Source organism: Leucopleurus acutus (assembly GCF_964270905.1).
Source record: "Leucopleurus acutus genome assembly, chromosome: 12".
Lineage (NCBI taxonomy): Eukaryota > Metazoa > Chordata > Mammalia > Artiodactyla > Delphinidae > Leucopleurus > Leucopleurus acutus.
In genome coordinates this window covers 19,511,124-19,533,630 of record NC_139154.1, presented here as the reverse complement: position 1 = coordinate 19,533,630, position 22,507 = coordinate 19,511,124, and the positions used below count along the sequence as shown (strand labels likewise).

At 44.6% G+C, this 22,507-nt stretch overlaps 1 protein-coding gene across 1 annotated transcript in view; it reads left to right on the top strand.

Moving 5' to 3' along the window:
* AFF3 (ALF transcription elongation factor 3) overlaps positions 1–22,507 on the top strand; it is a gene marked incomplete at both ends in the record, with an annotated part of 555,587 nt that overhangs the window by 489,838 nt on the left and 43,242 nt on the right. The window contains one exon of the mRNA XM_082851313.1: positions 19,581–19,767. Within this exon, the coding sequence (XP_082707439.1) occupies positions 19,581–19,767 (187 nt within the window). The remainder of the gene's footprint in view (positions 1–19,580; positions 19,768–22,507) is intronic.

Here is a 22,507-nt window from a genome sequence, read left to right as displayed (position 1 = left end):
GTCTCCACAGAGCCTCCTTTGAGCTTCCAAAGCTGTCACCACCTTGGTTACCTGAAGACAGTCTGCAAAATTTTCTTCCACCTTTACAGTAGCGATCAAGTAGGGGCATTTAAGCAGATAGGTGACTGGGTAGATGATCAGCAGGCACTGGACCTCCACCCACCCCAGGAGCCAGGAGGACAGCCTGTGTGTTGGGCATTTTGTTTCAGAGGAGGACAAAGGTAGAAGAAACCTGCACTCTGGGCAGGACCAGCTTCATGGGCCGCTGACCCATGTGGTCATACAGCCCCATGCTCAGAGGGTCCACACTCGGTGTAATGCTCTGCAGTTGTCCTCTTGAAATTCTCAAGAGTTTGATCCTTGAATCTGTTTTGTAAGCGAAGTCCAGTGGGACGACAGAGAGTGCGGCCGGGGCTTGGAGCCTTGGCTCGTGGGTAGACCCTCCTTCCTGCGACGGGTTCTCAGACGTCTGCATCCCTGCCTGCTGCCTTGGTCCCATCTCATGCTCCCCTCTCCAACCTGCACGGTAACTGCTGCCTTCCTGCGCCCCCAGCAGGGCGTGGACACACCTGGGGTCAGGGTAGGGTAGCACGCCCAGGGCACCGCAAAGCCCTTGCCGCTCCAAGCTGGCAGCACCGGGGTCTTCAGTGGGCAGCTCTTCGGGGGCGAGCCTCCTCCCGCGACCCGATCCAGGTGCCTCATGCGTCCTGGTGCAAAGGTCACAATACCCTCGGAGGTTACCCCATGCCCACGTTGATTTGGGGCAGTGGGCCTACAGGAAGGGGAGATGCCTGGCTCAGTTTCACAACCCCCCCGGCCAGGGCACCCCCTGATAAGACCCCCCAATGCCCGTGAGGGATTATACTCACCCCACAAGTATCCTAGGGCTCAGAGAGCATGGCATGAAATAGCAAATAAAAAATGCGGTAGCATACGAGAGGCCACGGAAGAAAGAAGGGCTCCACGTCTTAGTGCTTGTAAGGACACTTGTTTCCCTGCCTTCTGAATAAGAGGTCCACATACTCGTTTTGCAGTGAGCCCTGCAGATTATGTGTCGTGTCCTGGCTCCAGGGCTTAGGGAAGCCGGGTCACTGCCCTTATTCGGCATCAGGAAAGGTCTGTCTTTTAAGGTCTTAAGATCCTCATGGAGTGCCTTCTCGCAGGTGACACTCTGAGGTCCCACATGCATTTTGCCCCTTGGAATCATGCGAGGCACACACTGCCAGCCGTGCTCTGACATCTGGCTACAGACCTTCCCCCTGCCCTCTCTTCCTCCTGTTACCAAAACTCTCCCGTGAATCCCCTCGCTCCTTTTTTCCTCATCGGGGAAAAGAAAAGTGAGACCACCTTTGAAGCAGAGTGATTCTGATCAAGGAGACAAACCGGTTTGAAGCGGGAGCTCCCTGCAGGCAGGGAGTGTCCCCGGGACAAGGTGCAGTCCCCCTGCCTTTCCCCAGAGCCTGCTGGGGCCTTGACTGCATTTCCTGACTCCATCCTGGTGTCCAGTGAAAGAACAGGCTGCAGCTCTGCAGGCCCGGCTGGTCCCCAGCTGATGCACAGGACCGTTCAGACCCTCCCGGGAGAAATCATCACATCGGGCTGGGCCTGGGCTTAAAGTTTGATTGGCCTGTGGCACGGTGCGGTGCTTGGTATTCTTTTCCTTTTAGCAAGCGGCTCATTTGTGAAGCAGGATTGCTCACATTCTCCACGATGGTGGAGCTGGGGAGTCACAGGACCCAGTCTAACTTGGCACCATACTCAGGCATAATAAAGCGAATAAAATGATATTGCCCACATTCTAGTTTATTCTGCTCCCCCTTCCTTTTCTTACCTCCCCCGCTCTTCTGTTCTCCCTCTTTGCTCAGCCTGCCCAGAAAGCACCTTTCCACGTTCAGCAAACCGTAAAGAAACAAAGGCTTGGCCCGAACGTGCCTTTCCTTGACTAGAATGTCCTCGTGGTCATTTCCCTCTCACGGGGTCAGCTATTCCCGGCCGCTGTGCATGGGGGTTGCTTTCAACCATGAGGTCTCACTAAGTGTTCTCTTGGGGGCGCAGCCCCTGTGTTCGCAGGGGCCACACTGTTTGGAGGGGACCGCCCCTCCCTGACTCATCTGCCCCCCCTCTCTAGCCACGCCCGCACCGAGACTCCTGGTCCAGTGTTTTTCTCAAGAGTGTCCCACTCAGAATAGTCTCTACTCTTTTAAATTACATAGGATGTTGGCTTATAGAACTTTACTTCACTTGGTCCAGGAAATCAGTCAATCCCAGTCTATTTTTCCAGCTCTCTTTTCATCATCACTCGTGTGCCTAAATAGAAGGGCTAGACTGCGGAGATCCGCGGAATCCAGCTTCGTGGGAGGGGCCATCGTGTCCACGTGGTTCTGGAGAACTCGGATACCTGAGGGCGGGTGCTGGGCGTGAACTGCGCATGCGCGAGCCCGCGGGCCTCAGGCTCCAGGGTTCCCGGGACCCGGTTCGCTGTTCAGACTATCGAGGGAGAGGCTGGATCACAGGCGCGGTCTGCTGGGACCTAAATAAATAAATAAATTAAAGGGCTACTTGGTACTCGACTCTGTAAACTAGAAAGAAGGATAAATGATTCCACCCGCTGGTCTGAGCCTGTTTTGCTTCCCCCTACACACCCGCCCTGGTGGGTCCCCATCTCTTGGTCGGCCTTGGCTTCGCGCCATTATCCCACCCCCTTGCCCTGAGGCTTGCTTTGCTTCTAATCTCCCAGAGAAATCCTGCCTGTGGTCAGGGCCCAGCTTAGCTCTCACTTCCTCCATGGACTCCTACCTGAAAACGCTATAGCCCTCCTTATTCTCCCGGTCTCTGTATTCTTAGGACTAAGAACTTTACCGCAGAATTTAGCACTTTACACTGTCCTCTTTGGAACTTTGTTCTAGGCCCTCCGAATTTGAGGGCGTGGATTAGCACGGTGCTTCTTTCCCCCAGGACGCCCAGAACAGTGCCGGGCAGGGGAAGTGCAAAGCTACAGTGCAAGGGAAGGAGCCGGGCAAATTCTAAATGGCAGAGAAACCCCCATTGACCTAAAACTACATGAAGATGCTCTGGATGTGACCGGCTTCAGGCAGATACTGCCTTCAGCTCATCCGTGAAGTCAACACGTGGCAAGATAAGAGATCTCCAGCTCCCAGCACAGCGCCTGACGAATCAGAGGCTCAGTGCCTGGTTGTCAGAAGAATGTCTGCGATTACCTGCGCTTGTAGAGGGAGCAGAGCTAGGCATTTGGCATATGCTCAGCTGTTACACAGTAACCTCCCTGCACAACCAGGAAGAAAACACAGGACAGCATGTTATCGTCCAATCCGGACTAACTGGCAGTAACAAGTCATCGTGACTTTTGGCTCCAGTGTTCTCTGGTTTTCTTTTGGCTTCCCCACGGCTCATCACCCTGAATGGGGGAAAGGAAAGGAATTGCATAGAAATGAACATTACCTTCTAGTTAGAAATTTTGGTATTAGAAGTTTCTAGGGATAAGTAACTAAAATGAGGGTCACCGGGTTTTTAATGACAAAGAATATTAGTAGTGAGAGGGACCTTAGCAGTCATCTGGTCCAAGCCCATGTCTTAATAGATGGAGAGGTGGAAACCTTCAGGGAATGACTACAACCCAAGTGTGAAGGTTTCCAGGCTGCCTCACTCTCCTTGAACCTCAGCTGGGATGAGTCATCAAGCTCACCTTGATGATCATATAGCAGGTAGCTGGGAAGTTGGGTTTGTGGCATGTGTCCAGGACCTCCTGGATGGAGCAGGCTGTATGATGGCCTGTCCAAGAGGCGCCCTTCACTTCCTTACAGAGAGAATGCCCTATTCGGTTCACCCTACCCTGAGCTGCACGTTGTTCAGGGGAGGTTGGTTAGGCTCCAGTCCTAAGAAAGGACTACTGATTGGTCCAAGCCAGTCTTCGTGGTCTTACTACCCTTGCTATGGAGCTGGTTTAGTCGTGGTCACGTGACACAGTGCAAGCCCAGCGAGACATGAGGGGTAGTCTGTGTAACGAGGGAAATAAGACAGGACCATTGCTTTCTCTGGACATGGTCAGCCATGAGTGATGACTGTAGCGGCTCTCTGAGGGCCGTGAGGGGCGTCAGCCTGCAGACAAGCCAAGGACGGCGGTGAGAGAAGATGGAAAGAACCTGGGTCCTTGATGAGGCCTCGGGGCCTGAGAATTAGCCAATCCTGGAAACGCGCCTCCCTGGGGCTTCTCACACGAGGCCTGCACGTCCTTCCTGACTATGTTTTTGCTTATTTTAGTTGTCATCCCTGTTCCCTGTCACTACACACAGCCTGTCAGCTATGCTCTATTACATAGCCTTTCAGAAGGCCCTTCTGCACGGCGCTTCCCGCAGAAACACCTGAATAATACTTTACACATTTGCCCTGAGAGTCCTTATCTGAGGAGCGAACCCAGCCTGATGTACGACAGCTCGCAAGCTCACAGCTTGAGCGGGTACGGCCACAGGTCTGTGTCTCAGATGCTGTCATCTGGTTTCCATAAACTTGTGCTCATCGTCCTGAAGTCTTGTATTCCTTGGTGAGATGCAAATTAAACGCCACATCGTGCCGACATTCAGAAGCTCACCTTACTTGCTTTAAACACAGGAGCAAAATGGAATTGGTTTATTCCGATGGAGATGAGGTTAGGAGGAGTGTTTTCAAGAGCCAGACACAATTCCGGAGCCACCAGGCTCTCTGAGCCCCGCCAGCCTCCCTTGGGAGCTGCCTTTGACCTCGTTCAAGGCCATAGCCGTCTGGAGCTCTGCACTAAAACAGCCAGGTTTACGGAAATAGGAGACTTCTAAGAAGTAGTGTTGGAAAGCTCATTTGCTGAGTCATTTTGGACATTCCTTTTCTGGGGAGACAAGAGTAGCTAATCTCCCAGGTTTTTTCCTAATCAGACATTTTATAACCCCATGGAGTGACCAGATGGGTGAAGTGAGTTAAGAACGCCAGTAAACTGGAGGAATTCCTGTTTGTTTGGGCTGCCGTGTTGGAAGAAGTATTAGAGTTCTTAAAAATTAAAGACCAGTGTTAACCTTATGTATTGAGCACTTGCGACATGCTCGGCACTGTGCTAAGAACATTACAAGCATGTTCTCATTTGGTCCACCTAGCAGCCCTGTGAGGTCAGCACTGTTATTACCTCGTTAATCCAGTGAGGCAGCTGAGTCTCAGAGAGGTTAAGTAACTTCCCCAAGGTCACACAGCCAGCAAGCAGGGGAGGTCAAATGTCCATCTGGGTCTGTCCATCTGATTCTAAAACCTACCCAACATTCTGCCTCACGTGGTAAAAATTCTCTAAATGTGGCTGAGGCCAGAAGCGCTGATAATTTATCTCACTTGCTGGGAAAGTCTGGCTCTACACAGAGTACAGGTTAGCGTTAGGAGCCTAAGATCTGGGTTGCAGCCTCTCTCCTCCACTAACTAGGTGTGCAGCCTTGAGTAGGTCACTTAATCTCTCTGTTTTGCCTTCTGAAAAGTAGACATAATGACTTTGCTACTTTATAGGTTTATCGTGAGGTTCAGAGGAGGGACTTGAAAAGAAAATGCTTTGAAAAATGTTAACGAACCATATAAATTCAAGCACTTATTACTATTAAAAGTAGTCAAGTAAGGACAAGAAATTAGATTAATTGGACTATATCCAAATTAAAGTGTTTTTGCTGCAAACAATATCATCAAGAAAGGGAAAAGACAACCCACATGCAGGAGAAAATATTTTCAAATTGTATATCTGACAAGGGACTTTTATTTAGATTATATAAAGAACTATTATAATTCATTAATGAAGAATTTTTGAAGGGCAAAGGACTTAAATAGACATTGTCCAAAGAAGACACACACGTGGCCAATAAGTACATGAAAAGATGCTCAATATCATGAGACAGACGCACAACAAAGTCACAATGAGTTCCTACTCCACACCTACCACCATGGCTAGAACCATAAAGATGGACAGTCACAGGTGTTGGCAGGCATGTAGAGAAATTAGAACCCTCACACCCTTCTGCTGGGAATGAAGAATGGAACAACTGCTTTGGAAAGCCGTCTGACAGTTCCTCAGAAGATTAAACATAGATGGGACTTCCCTGGTGGTCCAGTGGGTAAGGCTCCGTGCTCCCAATGCAGGGGGCCCGGGTTTGATCATTCAAAGCCTTCAGTCCAGAGAAGATAGCTGGGTGGAGAATGTTCTCCAACAGGCCTTTATTTTAAAGTAAACTAATTAAATATTTTAGAAACAGAAAAAAATATCAACAGGTCCAGGACTATTTGGGAACCAATGAATATTTGTACATTATTGTATTTTTCCTTTATTTGTGAAATGTCATCCTCTTTGGTCTTTAGTCAACTGTTAGTAGGTCTTTAGTCAACTGAAAGTAAAACTTTGCTCCAAATATGACCCAGAACTCCAAGCAATAACTTTTTTTTCTCTTGGTTCATCTGGAAGAGAAAATTCTTCACCCATCCCTAAAAAGAAAATCAAGTAAATCCAAAAGCAGGGCTGACCCCAGAACAGAAGAACTGACATCCCTTAGCAAGTATTATTAGTTGGGCAGTAATGCTGTAACCTCAGGGATCCTAAAGGAATGTTTTGGTGCTGTTCAAACAGATTTCCCAAACCATGGCAGCCCTCTAAGCTAAGGAAGCAGAGCACCAGACAGCTGGTTAAGAATTAATGGCGGGACTTCACTGGTGGTGCAGTGATTAAGAATCTGTCTGCCAGTGCAGGGGACACAGATTCAATCCCTGGTCCGGGAAGATCCCACATGCAGTGGAGTAATTAAGCCCATGCGCCACTGAGCCTGAGCTCTAGAACCTGCGAGCCACAACTACTGAGCGCACCACAACTACTGAAGCCCACACACCTAGAGCTTGTGCTCCGTAACAAGAGAAGCCACCGCAATGAGAAGCCCGTGCATTGCAACGAAGAGTAGCCCCCACTCACCGCAACTACAGAAGGCCTGCATGCAGCAACGAAGACCCAATGCAGCCAAAAATAAATAAAATTTAAAAAAAAAGAATTAATGGCTTACTGTCATTTGTAACATTTGATATCATAAAGGTCAGAAATCTGGAACATGACAAGGGCCCCATGAGGTGACATCTGTGCTCTCTGGTGTTTGAAATTGATGATCAAGCCTTATGTTCCAAAGCCTTTCATAAAATTGGAATTTGGGCATTAGTTCTTCATTCCTTGATAGAACTATGTAAATGGCCCCATTGACTGGTCAGGAGGATTTCTGGTTTCTTTGGCTTGTAACACAAAGTATTCCGTATGCTACCACGGGATCAGCTTTGAAATATGAGGCATGATTTATGTCCAAGTTTATAGACCTCCTGTATTACTGGATTTCTCTCCTGCTGAATGTGGCAAGTTCTGTTGACTTTTATCCTCCCCTAAGACCAGCAGAAATTTTCAGAGACCTTAGGATATGTGCCATGCTGAATAAGTCTTCTCTATGACCTTAATCCCTTCCCCAAGCCATTCCCTACTCCCATCCTAGTTCCCTGCCCCTTTTTTCTTACCTTTAACAGATTGTCTTACCTGAGCCCTTGGAGTCCCCCTTCAGGCTGAAGCCACCATCCTGCCTGAAGTTTTTACATAGGCTAAACTATATCCCCCATGCTTATTTTTGGACCTAAACATAATGTTTATCCTTCTTCATTGTCATCTGGTACTGAAGAGCAATCTTCTAAATAACTATTTGATTAAAGGAAGATTTGAGGGCTTCCCTGGTGGCGCAGTGGTTGAGAGTCTGCCTGCCGATGCAGGGGACATGGGTTCGTGCCCCGGTCAGGGAAGATCCCACATGCCGCGGAGCGGGCTCGCTGAGCCTATGCTCTGCAATGGGAGAGGCCACAACAGTGAGAGGCCCACGTACTGCAAAAAAAAAAAAAAAAAAGGAAGATTTGAAACTACTACAACAATCTATTTAGAAAGTAAAGAAATGAAAAACACAGCATAATGAGGACGATCGCCTGCAACCATAGGAACGTTCAAAGGCAAAATGATGGTTCCCAAAGCTTCCGTTATTAAGAAAGAATAAAAATAGCCAAGATAGCGACTCCCCTGGTGGTCCAGTGGCTAAGACTCCACGCTCCCAGTGCAGGGGGCCCACGTTTGATCCCTGGTCAGGGAACTAGATCCCACACGCCACACTAAGAGTTCGTATGCCGCAACTAAAAGATCCCATGTGCCACAACTAATACCCAGTGCAGCCAAATAAATAAATAAATAGCTTTTTTAATAGCCGAGATGAACAACTCAAGAAGTTTATAAAAGTAGTATAAAATAATCCTGAAAAATGTAGAAGGAAGCAAGGCCAGAAAATAGTCCAATTATTATATAGATCAAGAGCTGTTTCTTTGAAAATAATATAAAATAGACAAACCCTTGGCAAAATATAATAAAGAAAAAGGGGAGAGAAAACAAAATTTAGAATAAATACAATTTTTTATTTTAAGAGACTATTATATAAATTTTGTAGAATAAACTTGAAAATATAAATTAAATAGAATTTTTTGAAAACAAATGAACAGAATTGACAAGAAATGGACAAACCAAGAAATAAATTGTAAAATAAACCAAAGACCTGCCATTCTAAGGTGTTATTACTGGCGATAAGTTCTAAACTTTCAAGGAACAGATAATTCTCATACTAGATAAGCTTTTCTTATAGACAGAACACTATGAAAGGTAAAACACTCTCCAATATATTCCTTTCAGCTAAAACCACCGTGATGCAAAACCTGCCAAAAATTGCCCGCAAATATAAAACAGATCAATGTAAACATATGTCAAGTTCACCTATAAACATAGATCTTCCCCAAATGCTAGCTAAAATAGTCGCAAGCTAAATTCAATCATATAGTAGTCGAATCACCTTCCACGATGAAATAGACATTTAAAAGGTAGCATATGTTCTGTCGGTGAAAAAATGAAGAACTGGAAAAAATAAGAAAGTTCACAAAATATTTATCCTTGTAATTCCACCATCAGGAAGTATCCACAGTTAACATTTGAGTATATATCCTTACAGTGTTTTTTTCTCTGTATAAATTTCTTATGGAATTACGATCATGCTACTTTGTAGCCAGCAGACTGTCAGGGAAAGACCATGTACAGATATCCTGTGAGGTCCTCCCCTAATTTGGCAAAGAATTCAGAAACACAGCTGAGACCAAGCTGGAACGGGTGTACCCCAGGTGCCCTTGGAGGTTGTAACAGTACTTACACCTCAACCCTTTTACGCTTGGACCTCACATATCCAGTCAAGAAGACTTACACAGTCTGCGTTCTTAATAATCCCATGTCAGAGCCTGTTTACAGACAGTGGGACCCTCTGATTCTTAAGCAAAACCCTGAGTCAGCGAAACCCCATCCTCTGTCCCAGGGAAAAAGCAGGGTTTAACACTTAAGTAGTCCTGATCTATTTCTCTGCCCTCAGATGACTGGAAAGCCCATTGCTTCACAAATACAGAGTGAGAATTTTTCACAACAGTAAATATTCTGTTCTAATACGGTTTTTTTTGGATTTTTTGTTTGTTTGTTTATTTTGCGGTATGTGGGCCTCTCACTGTTGTGGCCTCTCCCGCTGCGGAGCACAGGCTCCAGACGCGCAGGCTCAGCGGCCACGCCTCACGGGCCCAGCCGCTCCGTGGCATGTGGGATCCTCCCGGACCAGGGCACGAACCCGTGTCCCCTGCATCGGCAGGCGGACTCTCAACCACTGCGCCCCCAGGGAAGCCCACTCTAATATGTTTATAATGACTACATAGTACTGAAAAGTATTCTCATAAGGGTGTATAATCCCCTAGTGTTGGGCATTTTGGTTGTTTACAAATCCTTTCCTATTGCAAATAGCGTAAGAGCCTATAACCTTGTAGATAAATGTTTTTAAACATACCTGATTATTTTCATAGGGTAAATTTCTAGAAGTAGAATCTCAGCTCTGTCCCTTATTAGGATCCTTATTGTCCCTACTTAGAAGGAGACAGAATAATACCTACCCTGTAAGAAGGAGACCAAGGCATAAAGTAACAACTACAGAAATCTTGAGGGTCTCTGGTCTCGAGGGAGGTATTGTCCGTTGTCCTGAGTTGCTATTTTGTGTTGGGATGTGGCTGTCGTCCTCCCCTGGGGTCTGGGTGCTCCATTCTGATTTATTTGTAGAACTTTTCTTTGTTTGATTTTGTAGATTAATGAAAAATGTGCAGTTTTTGCATTGTCAACAAGTGGTATTGTAACTCGCATTACAGTTTCTCATAGCTGATTTCATCTACTTTTTATGATTCTGTATGGTTTCTGACAGTTACACTTTTCTCCTGGGAGAAGCTGACTCCTCTGTTCCAAGCTCTCTGCCTGGCTGAGTGTCTATCAAGTCCCTCCTCTCTCTCTCTCTCTCTCTCTCCCTCTCTCTCTCAACCTCTCTCTCTCTCTCTCTCTCTCTCTCTCTCTCACACACACACACACACACACACGCACACACACACATGCTATGGCTCTGCGGTACCTGGCACCAAGTGAATTATCAGCAAAGGTCACACCAGTATCATCCCTCACCCCCATGCCATTTACTCTGAACATAAATTTAAAGAACCACCCACCTTTTAATCCTTAACATTTTTAGAACCGCACTTATTTGAGTCATTTTTCTCACAAGGCTATCTATATACCTGTTCTTTCTAGCTTTGGTACACAGACTTTTAAAATCAGGGCTTAATTTCCACAATAATGGTTTTTAACTAAATTAAGTAATGCCTAATTTGACTGGGTGATAAAATGGGCAGTGACTATAGAAGAGACCTGCTTGGTTGTTTCATTCATCATCTTTTGATACAATTAATCAGAGCTGGAGGTTGGAAGTACTGAGAGAGGGTTCCTTTCCACTTGATAAATTTAAAAAAAATTTTTAGTGGAGTATAGTTCCTTTACAATGTTGTGTTAGTTCCCAGTGTACAGTAAATCGATTCAGTTATACATATATCCCCTCTTTTTTAGATTCTTTTCCCATATAGGTCATTACAGAGTATTGGGTAGAATTTCCTGTGCTATACAGTAGGTCCTTATTAGTTATCTATTTTATATATAGTAGTGTGTATATGTCCATCCCAGTCTCCCAATTTATCTCTCCTCCCCCTTATCCCCTGGTAACCATAGGTTTGTTTTCTACATCTGTGACTCTGTTTCTGTTTTGTAAATAAGTTCATTGTATCATTTTTTTTAGATTCCATATATAAGCAATATCATATGATATTTGTCTTTCTCTGTCTAACTTATTTCACTCAGTATGAAAATCTCTAGGTCCATCCATGTTGCTGCAAATGGCATTATTTCATTCTTTTTTATGGCTGAGTAATATTCTATTATATATATGTACCTCATCTTCTTTATCCATTCCTCTGTTGATGGACATTTAGCTTTCTTCCATGTCCTGACTATTGTAAATAGTGCTGCAATGAACATTGGGGTGCATGTATCTTTTCGAATTATGATTTTCTCCAGATATATGCCCAGGAGTGGGATTGCTGGATCATATGGTAGCTCTATTTTTAGTTTGGTTTTTTTTTTGTGGTATGTGGGCCTCTCACTGTTGTGGCCTCTCCCGTTGCGGAGCACAGGCTCCGGACGCTCAGGCTCAACGGCCATGGCTCACGGGCCCAGCCGCTCCGCTGCATGTGGGATCTTCCCGGACCGGGGCACGAACCCACATCCCCTGCATTGGCAGGCGGACTCTCATCCACTGCACCACCAGGGAAGCCCTATTTTTAGTTTTTTAAGGAACCTTCATACTGTTCTCCACAGTGGCTGTACCTATTTACATTCCCACCCACAGTGTAGGAGGGTTCCTTTTTCTCCACACCCTCTCCAGCATTTATTGTTTGTAGATTTTTTGATGATGGCCATTCTGACTGGTGTGAGGTGAAACCTCATTGTAGCTTTCATTTGTATTTCTCTAATAATTAGTGATGTTGAGCATCTTTTCATGTGCTTTTTGGCCATCTGTATGTCTTCTTTGGAGAAATGTCTATTTAGATCTTCCACCCATTTTTTGAATGGGTTGTTTTGTTGGTTGATATTGAGTTGCATGAGCTGTTTATATATTTTGGAGATTAAACCCTTGTCAGTTGCTTCATTTGCAAATATTTTCTCCCATTCTGAGGGTTGTCTTTTTGTTTTGTTTATAGTTTCCTTTGCTGTGCAAAAGCTTTTAAGTTTCATTAGGTCCCATTTTTTATTTTTGTTTTTATTGTCATTACTCTAGGAGGTGGATCAAAAAGATGTTGCTGTGATTTATGTCAAAGAGTGTTCTGCCTATGTTTCCCTCTAATAGTTTTATAGTATCTGGCCTTACATTTAGGTCTTTAATCCATTTTGAGTTTATTTTTGTGTTTGATGTTTGGGAGTGTTCTAATTTCATTTGTTTACATGTAGCTGTCCAGTTTTCCCAGAACTGCTTATTGAAGAGACTGTCTTTTCTCCATTGTATATCCTTGCCTCCTTTGTCGTAGATTAGGTGACCATAGGAGCGTGGGTTTATCTCTGGGCTTTCTATCCTGTTCCATTGTTCTATATTTCTGTTTTTGTGCCCGTACCATACTGTTTTGATTACTGTAGCTTTGTAGTATAGTCTAAAATCAGCTCCATTTTTCTTTCTCAAGATTACTATGGCTATTTGTGGTCTTTTGTGTTTCCACACAAATTGTAAAATTTTTTGTTCTAATTCTGTGTAAAATGCCATTGGTAATTTGATAGGGATTGCATTGACTCTGTAGATTGCTTTGGGTAGTATAGTCATTTTTACAATATTGATTTTTCCAATCCAAGAACATGGTATATCTCTCCATCTGTTTGTGACATCTTTGATTTCTTTCATCAGTATCTTACAGTTTTATGAGTACAGGTCTTTTGCCTCCTTAGGTAGTTTATTTCTGGGTATTTTATTCTTTTTGATGCAATGGTAAATGGATTGTTTCCTTAATTTCTCTTTCTGATATTTCACTGTTAGTGTATAGGAATGCAAGAAATTTCTGTGTATTAATTTTGTATCCTGCACCTTTACCAAGTTCATTGATGAGCTCTAGCAGTTTTCTGGTAGCATCTTTAGGATTTTCTATGTATAGTGTCATGTTATCTGCAAACAGTGACAGCTTTACTTCTTTTCCAATTTGGGTTCCTTTTATTTCTTTTTCTTCTCTGATTGCCAAGGTCGGGAATTCCAAAACTATTTTGAATAATAGTGGTGAGAGTGGACATTCTTGTCTTGTTCCTGATCTTAGAGGACAAGCTTTCAGTTTTTCACCATTGAGAATGATGTTTGCTGTGGGTTTATAGTATATGGGCTTTATTGTGTTTAGGTAGGTTCCCTCTATGCCCTCTTTCTGGAGAGTTTTTATCATAAATGGGTGTTGAATTTTGTCAAAAGCGTTTTCTGCATCTATTGAGATGATCTTATGGTTTTTATTCTTCTTTTTGTTGATGTGGTGTATCACATCAGTTGACTTGTGTATATTGAAGAATCCTTGCCTCCCTGGGATAAATCCCCCTTGATCATGGTATATGATTCTTTTTAATGTGTTGTTGGGTTCAGTTTGCTAGTATTTTGTTGAGGATTTTTGCATCTATGTTCATCAGTGATATTGGCCTGTAATTTTCTTTTTGTGTTATATCTTTGTCTGGTTTTGGTATCCAGGCGATAGTGGCCTCGTAGAATGAGCTTGGGAGTGTTCCTTCCTCTGCAGTTTTTTTGGAAGAGTTTCCGAAGGGTAGGTGTTAAACTCTTCTCTAAATGTTTAATCGAATTTGCCTGTGAAGCCATTTGGTCCTAGGCTTTTGTTTGTTGGAAGAGTTTTAATCACAGTTCTATTTCAGTACTTGTGATTGGTTTGTTCATATTTTCTCTTTCTTCCTGGTTCAGTATTGAAAGGTCATAACTTTCTAAGAATTTGTCCATTCCTTCTAGGTTGTCCATTTTATTGGCATATATAGTTGCTTGTAGTAGTCTCTGATGATCCTTTGTATTTCTGAGGTGTCCGTTGTAACTTCTCCTTTTTAATTTCTAATTTTATTGATTTGAGTCCTCTTCCTTTTTTTCTTAATGAGTCTGACTAAAGGCTTATCAATTTTGTTTATCTTCTCAAAGAACCAGCTTTTAGTTTCATTGATCTTTGCTATTGTTTTCTTTGTCTCTATTTCAGTTATTTCTGCTCTGATCGTTATGATTCCTTTCCTTCTACTAACTTTGGGTTTTGTTCTTCTTTCTCTAGTTGCTTTAAGTGTACGGTTAGGTCGTTTATTTGAGATCTTTCTTGTTGAATCAGTAATTTTTTTAAAATTTTAGATGTTTAAATAAACGGGCTGAGAGAATAAGTGTATTTGGCTAACCTCTTGTTTGTCCCTGCGAACCTGAATCCCTGAGAGAGGCGAAACTCCTGATTGTGGTCTCTTTGTGTCTCTTCTAAATGGAACCACCTTGGGCTTTCAGAAAGTGTTAAGAGTAAGACATAGATTAGCGAGTCTCAAACTGGTACCCCACAGGCCTCATCTGACCTACAGATGTGTCTCATTGCAAAAAATAAAATGAAACTTTTCATTGTTAAAAATTTTCAAATTAGTTACTAGCATTTTAAAATCAGGAGATTTGATATAAACATCAGGATTTGGGGCTTCCTCTGAAAAAAAAAAAATTGAAGGATTTGGTAACACTGGCTCTTATTTCTGCGTGGCAGAGATCCGCTGGCCTGGGGAAGAAGTAGACCAGTCAGGACTGTCCAGCTTGACACTTTCCCACTGGGGAGCCAACGGTCCACTGTCTTTATCATCGTGTGTTAGGCATTTGTTTCTCTTATAACTGGACACTTCACTCATTTATGCTACTTTCCTGACCCCTGTAGGTTTTGGATTTTCAACCAGTGATATAGATGGTAGCTCTCTAAGTCATCTGTTTTATGAAATCTTTGGCAGCCCCAAGGCAACAGAAAAACGACATATGTGAATATATGAACATCTCATAGGCTATTTCATAGTGTAATAAAATGCTTTGGCTTACTGTGTCAAGAATCATTTTTCTTTCATTCATTCAGCTGAACGTTGTTGACAGCCTATTCATGCCGCACCGCCTGCTAGCACTGGGGATACAAGGATAAAGTAGATAATTCCTATCCTTAGTATGGTAAGGGCTACAAAAGAAAAATAGGTGATGTGCTAAGGGGCTTAGGGGAGGAAATATTAACTCTTCCTGGGGGAATTGAGAAAAACTTTACAGAATAGGGTAATATTTGCAACCAAGTCCTGAGGAGTGAGTTGGAGGTACCCAGAAGAAGGAAGGGAGAGAGGGCTTCGTAGCATAGAAAATAGCGCATGCAGAGGCACACAGGTTGTCAAAACGGTGAGAAATTTATTATAGACAAGCTTTGGGGCTGCACCCTATGAGGTGTGGCTGAAGACTTGATTGAGGCCAGACCATGAAGAGCTTCAAAAGCTGTGTTTAATAGAAGACTTGTTCCTGGAGGTATTACAGAGCTAACAAAAACATTTAGTACAAGACCAGCAGTCCTATCAGCGAACCTCCTTGTGCCAGCTTTCCATTTTCATGTCTCATTATGTGATTATAATTTTAGATCAGTTCATATCAATAGAGATGCCAACGATAAAGGAACACCATTGCCAGGGCACCGATTACAGTTTAGAAGTCAAGCATGTGTTGAGTTCATCCGGAGTATTGAATGAGAGGGAGCTGGGACCTCTTCTAAATTATTAACCTTTCGTCCATCCCAGTGGCGTTGCCCACAGGCTGTTGGGCATCACGGCCATCCACGCAGTGCCCACTAGGCACAGAGCCTGCCTCCAAGTTCCTTGTTAGTTCAAAGCTCGTGAACAACTTTGGATATTTACCCAGACCCCACAATATACTTGGCAGGAGCACCCATGCCTGTAAGATGCAGGCATTTAGGTTCCAGATCTCTTCTTTTACTGTCTGTATTCAGATTCAGCCCAGGCCAGATTCGGAAAAGAATGTGTCACTGCAGCCAAAGGAGGGAACACAGGAAGCAGATCATTTAGAATAAAGCTGGGACTCTCCCAAACGTGGATTTGGTCTTGGCCACTCACAAAACCAGCAAAACATTTCATGAAATCAAAATACCAGAAGTAAATAAACCATCCAGGGGAGAACTGGGCTCATATTATATAGCAGATGAAATCTAGAGTACATTTAAAGACATTCTGTGCAAGGAAGTGGTGTTAACATTGGAAAAGCACAAGAGGGGCTGAAATCCCCTTAAGTGTTTTTTTATTGGAAAAGAGAGATTGTAACCTTTTTGAAAGGTTAAATCCTTTTTCCTTTAACTCATTAACCTAGTGATAGACTTTTTTCTATTGATTCTTTCATTTCGTAATCACAGGTGAATACCTATTATTCCCAGGCACTGTGCTAAGTTTGGTGACACAAAGCCTTTTATTCCACGACCTCAGTGATGTTTTCATGCCCACACGTTTACAGTGGCACCATGTTCCTCAAATAGCAGAGGGTCCAAGAACTCTCCTAAAAATTGTCCAATGCTGTGTCATCATGTCAAGTCAATCCATGTTATCGTTTCAGAAAAAAGTTGCTTTTTAAATTAAGTTGAAAGAACTGTTAGCGTCTTTGGTATGGAAACGTGACAACTAGTAAGCACACCAAACTTGGCAATTTTAAATATATAAAGCTTAAAGTCTTCTTTCAGGAGGGTCTGTCTGATATGTCTTTTTCCATCTTCTTGATTCCATGACTCCAAAGAGCCTTCCTGGCTTAACTGGGCCCATCCTTCTGTTAGTTCTCATCTGCAGTGATGACCATCCCCGGCTTCTTTATTCTGCCACCCTGGCTCCTGCAGCTCCCCCAGCAGAGGCGAAGCAACTGCACGTGCTCATGGCGAGAGCAGTCATTGTGCCGAGTCCTGAATGACCAGCTGTCCCCCAGAGACCCACAAAAAGGCTAGTTAATGGAGCAGGCTTTCTGCAGGTAGGGGTAGTTAGCTTGATCCCACAACTGGAACCACCAGAGCCCTTGCACACAAGCCTGCCCCCATCCTTGACGTGGATTGCTTCCAGCGACACTGTCTCCACCGGGACCATTGAAACATGAATGTATTCAGCCCTGACTCCAGAAGGACTGGGGCCTCACAGCGCTTCAAAGCAAAGCAGGAAGAAAACCTGAAATTCTTGGCTCTCCCGACGGTTTCAAAAACAAATAATAATTACGCCAGTAAAACTGTCATTTTAAGTCAATTTCCTAATTTAAGGAAGGAAAACATAAAACTCTGAGGCTTTTCTGCCAATCTAATTCAGATCAGAGACTCTGTCTTGCTGGGCTAGTGGGTCTCATTACGATAGGACAGCAGTCAGAAAAGGAAGGCAGCACAGGAACTGTTTAATGGCCGTTTTCCCAGAAATTAAAGTGCAGCTTTTCAAAAGACAGTCACTTTGCGGTGCAAGCCCCAGGGAGCTGCACACACGTTGCTGCCTCTGCCGCAAACACAGCAACCAGGTGCACACAGCAGTGGCTTCAGTGTCCTTTGTTGTCGGAATGAAAGTGGGAGAATGTACCGCTTGGTGATCAAAGCCTTTGACCATCATATAAAACCAATCAAAATGCTCTTTATTTCTCTTAATTTCCTAGTCTTCAGGAAATGTCATTCCAGGGTGTGGCGGGGAGACAGACCTCTTTCCTCCACCATGTGTTGCTTGGCTCTGGGGAGTTTTTACATTTTGGTTGGTTTGTTTGGGTTGGGGTGGGTTTTTGTCTGTTTGTTTTTGGAGTTTTCCCCCAGTGTTTGGGGGACTTCCTGACACACTGTTAACATGGATCCCAGCCGTTCGTGTTCAGTCACAATCTAATAACCTTTTTTTTTTTTTTTTAATGACTCCATTGATAGTAGCCATGTCGACTCAGCTGCCAGGAAAGATGGATTTTAGTTCATAAGGGAAGAAAGAAATATTACAACCCTTTGATCACTAACCGTCCCTTCCCAGCCTCTGTAAAAAGATCCAGGATCCCTCACTCAACACCAGAACAAACAGCAGGCTGGAAAAGGAATTGTTGCAGCTCAGGCAAGGCGTAAAGGTGCAGATGTTGTCTGACGTTGAAGAATTTTGTCAGACAGTAGGTATGGACCGTGACATTGGCAGAAGAAATAAAAACCACTAGGGAAGGTTATGTTCAAACTCCATTTTTCCCTAAGCCTGCAGTTCAAAACAGTGCTTTGACTTTCAGGTACATCCTGTAAGATAGTTTCTTGTCTTATCATTCCTCTGGGAGAAGCAAGGTTCCAGTGAGTTTTAAACATTCCCCCCCACCATCCCTGCCCCAGCACTGAGGATTTATGAGACTCTGTCCTTGAGCAAAGCATTTGTCAAAGATTTAAGGGGCGGGTGAAAAGGGTCCTTTACCTTGTCCTGGCTGATTTGCACTTGAGACCATAAACTCTCTGACAAGCTCCCTCAGCCCTGGGCCTTCACTCGCATTCATCCTGTTGAAGCAGTGGTCCCAGCTGGAAGGGGCAAGCAGATATTTGCTGACTCGACATTTAAAAAGTGGTCACTGCGTTTTCTGGGTTTAGAGTTTGACCTCAAAAAAACAGTCAGGTGTGTTTCAATGCAATTAATAAAGGACTTTGAAGATGTTGACTATTATGTGAGTATTGAAACTTTCTTTTTGGCTCACTGTTTGGGTGGATGTGTGTGATTTGAATTTTTGTGGTTAATTAATTACCATGAGAAGTGTCCATGTTTCCTGTTCTCTTTGAGTCTATAATTTGAGTATGTAACTTTCTGGCAAATTTCAGCAGGGATACGAACATCGAGTATAATTCAAAATAGTATTGCTATAAGCCACTGTACTGGGGTTGAATTTTAAAGTCTAAAATATTTTCAAATGTGTGAGTGAGGGATCTTCAGTTCTTCAATAAAGGGCTCAAAGGAAAATTACTGTTTATACAGCGAGCCGGCTCCTGTAAAGACTACAGGACTCGACTCTGTGGGCAGGAAGAGGTGGGAAGCAAGACAACTTTGTCGGTCCCGCTGTCTCCGGAACCTTCCAGCAGGCCGTGAGAGCACAGAGCAGGACACTGTGCCCTTCCTCACAGCCCACTTCCTAAAATAAAGCAAACAGACATTTTCGTTCTTTACAAAACATTTCAAGCATTTTAGATTTCCTTGCCTTTTTGTCGGTGATTGGAATCGGGAATGCATTTGAAAAGCCATTCCCAGAAACAGGAGCAAAATAGAAACAGTCCCCCTGCAGTTACACCACCTTCCCCTCTAAAACGATCACACAAACTAGTCACACTGACGAGTGCCTGATTACCAAGTGGCACCGACTTTCACTCCCAATTTAATTTCTGTGCATCCGTTGTTTTAACTGTGAGGCTGCTTTGACCTTGATGGTGTCTCTGGAGCTTCAGGTGTCGCTGACAGATGTGCAGGCTGGTGGAACAACAGCTCGCTCGGTGGTGTATGCGTGTTTGCTCACTTGGCTTTCCTCCCCTTCCCTTCCCGGGGCCTCGTGGGCTGACAGTGCCGGCCTCCCGCAGGCCGACTGCAGGGCCTCCGTGCCCTCCAGCAAGGGCAGCAGCAGCGGCAGCAGCAGCAGCGGCAGCAGTTCCTCCAGCGACTCGGAGAGCAGCTCGGGATCTGACTCAGAGACCGAGAGCAGCTCCAGCGAGAGTGAGGGCAGCAAACCCCCCCACTACTCCAGCCCTGAGGTAAGGACACGCCGGCCTCTGAGCGCCTCCCCTGCCTGCTTCTCCCCGACCCGGTGAGCGAGGTCAGTCTTCCTCCGAGTGTGGTTCTCACACCTCCTGCTCCTCCAGCCTCAGTGCTATGACACTGGCCTGCGAGGCGCCGTGACCTCTCTAGGCCACCACCTCCTGGCAGCCTGCCGGGGTTGGTTTAGGCTCATTTCCCCCAGCCCCTCCTCACAGTGCTCCTAATCACAGAGCTTCCTTTGAAGTCTAGAAACTTCATCTCTTATGGTCCCAAAATTCTCTATCTTGACTTCCAGAACTTTCCAAGTATGCTGTAAACATCACTGACTGGAAATAACCTGAGGATCGGGTCTCCCTAAGGGTCAGCCGAGGCAATAAGCAGAGAGGGCAGCTCCCTGCCTGGAAGTGTGAGCCCCCGTAAATCACGGGGAAAGGAGTTTTGTGGATTGGACATGGTTAGGATCTTACCTTTTTTCAGTTCATCACAGATTAGGAGAACAAGGGCTATAAATATGAATAAAACCTCCTTTGTTTTCTTTGTGAAAATATAAAAAGGAAAATTAGCATCAACTTACAAATACTAATGAAAACTTTTATAGCTATGATGAGTATCTGTGTGGAAGATTTAGGTGCCTCGTATAAAACTATTATAAGGTCCCAATAAAAGCCATTGCTACTTCTACTTTAAAGGGGAAAAAGGGGAAAATTTAATAGCAATTCAGAGCGTGGATTCTTGAGAGAGGGCTGAGAGCACCCTTCTCCAGTCCCTGGATCTGTAAGGTAGACTTTGATTTCTAAAGAGGGAATAAAATATGCTTCTTCTCGAGTGTATAAACATTTGATGTTACGGTGGCTCATAGGATTTAGCTTTTTACCTACAACCTTCTGTACCACTCTGGGCCCAAATTTCTAAATATGCTCTAAAATGAAACCAAGGGCTTCCCTGGTGGCGCAGTGGTTGAGAGTCCGCCTGCCGATGCAGGGGACACGGGTTCGTGCCCCGGTCTGGGAAGATCCCACATGCCGCGGAGCGGCTGGGCCCGTGAGCCATGGCCGCTGAGCCTGCGCGTCCGGAGCCTGTGCTCCGCAACGGGAGAGACCACAACAGTGAGAGGCCTGCATACCACAAAAAAAAAAAAAAATGAAGCCAAACCCACATATGCAGACCTTGGCGGTGAGAGGTTTTTGGTTTTTTTTTTGGGCCACACGGCAATGCGTGCAGATCTTAGTTCCCTGACCAGGGATCGAACCTGTGACCCCTGAAGTGGAAGTGTGGAGTTTTAACCACTGGACCCCCAGGGAAGTCCCCAGGAGCACCTTTAAGGGCCAGCAAGACCCATGTTTCCAGCTTGTGTACCTGTGTCTCTCTCTCTCTCTGTCTCTCTCCCTTTCCCTATCTATCTTTCTATCCCTATCTCCCTATTTAAGGGGAAGGCCCTTGACAACATTAACCTATAAAAGCCATATGTTGATATAATCCTGACTTTTCCCAGAAGCTAAATTATTTTTCCTTCTTCATCATTTCATTCATTCATCCATTCATTCACTCATTTAGTGTTCCTTCAACGAAGATCTATTGAGTCTCTGCCACAGATATGATGCTTGGCCCTGAGAGACAGCAATGAGCTGACAGAGAAGGTTCCTGTCTTCACAGAGCTGATATTCTAATGGGAGTAATTTGAAACAAACAAAAATACAGGAGTTAAATAAAACAGAGGCGTTAACCGGGCTTCTTCAGAGCCAGCTTTATGCTCTAATTTGTTGAAAAACTCCAGAATATTTAGTAGAAAGAACTGGGTTCCAGGGACATCGCAAGAGCCAGGGGGGACAGTGGCGGTAGATTAAAAGCCTTAGGGTCTGTGAACGTTACCTCCACCCCAGGCTCTTTGTGACTTTGAAGGTTAAATTCAGGAAAGTTGAGTCTCATTTGCACGCTGAAATGTGACTCCTGGAGTTTCTAGGTGAGGCTGAAAGCAGCCTTGGAGAAGTACAGCTATAAACGGCTTTAAGCAGATTCTCTCTAAATGTCACTGAGATGATTACAAAGACCTGAACTCTTGGGTGATGAAAGGAAGCACTTGCCGTTCCTTGTTTCTTCCAGCAGCTACCAGAGGCCCCTAGCTGAGGAGAAGGAGGGGAGACTGGTAACACAGGCCTCAAAGTTTAAGTTGCCTGAGGCCGCGTGTAGCTTTCAACTCCTGGCTTCTCTATGCAGAGGGAGTGCAGGAGTGACAAGAGATGTAGCCACACTGCAGGTGACTTCTTTCTGCTGGAAAGGAATGTATTCCTTGGAATAAAAGCAAGGTTTCTTTTAACATTTTTCCCAAGGTGACTAGAGAGACACGCCCTTCAGAAATACAATGAGGGAATTCCCTGGTGGTCCAGTGGTTGGGACTCCCGCATTTTCACTGCCAAGGGCGCGGGTGTGATCCCTGGTCAGGGAGCTAAGATCCCAGAACCCATGTGGCATGGCCAAAAATTTAAAAAAAAAAAAAAAATTAGAAAAGAAATACAGTGAGTTTGCAGAATGAAAGTTGCGAAGAGGGGAAGCATTACCTGCTGAGTCTCCGCGGCATCTCTGCTTTCTTCTGGCCTAGCTAGCCCAGGACCCCTTAAAGAGAGCAGTGAGACCCCTTTTCCTTCCCCCCCACAGGACAATCCAGCTCTTTATAGCCACACACCTCACATTCCGTTGTCAAGACCTGTTTACGCTGCTTTGCAGCAGAACATTTGTGGC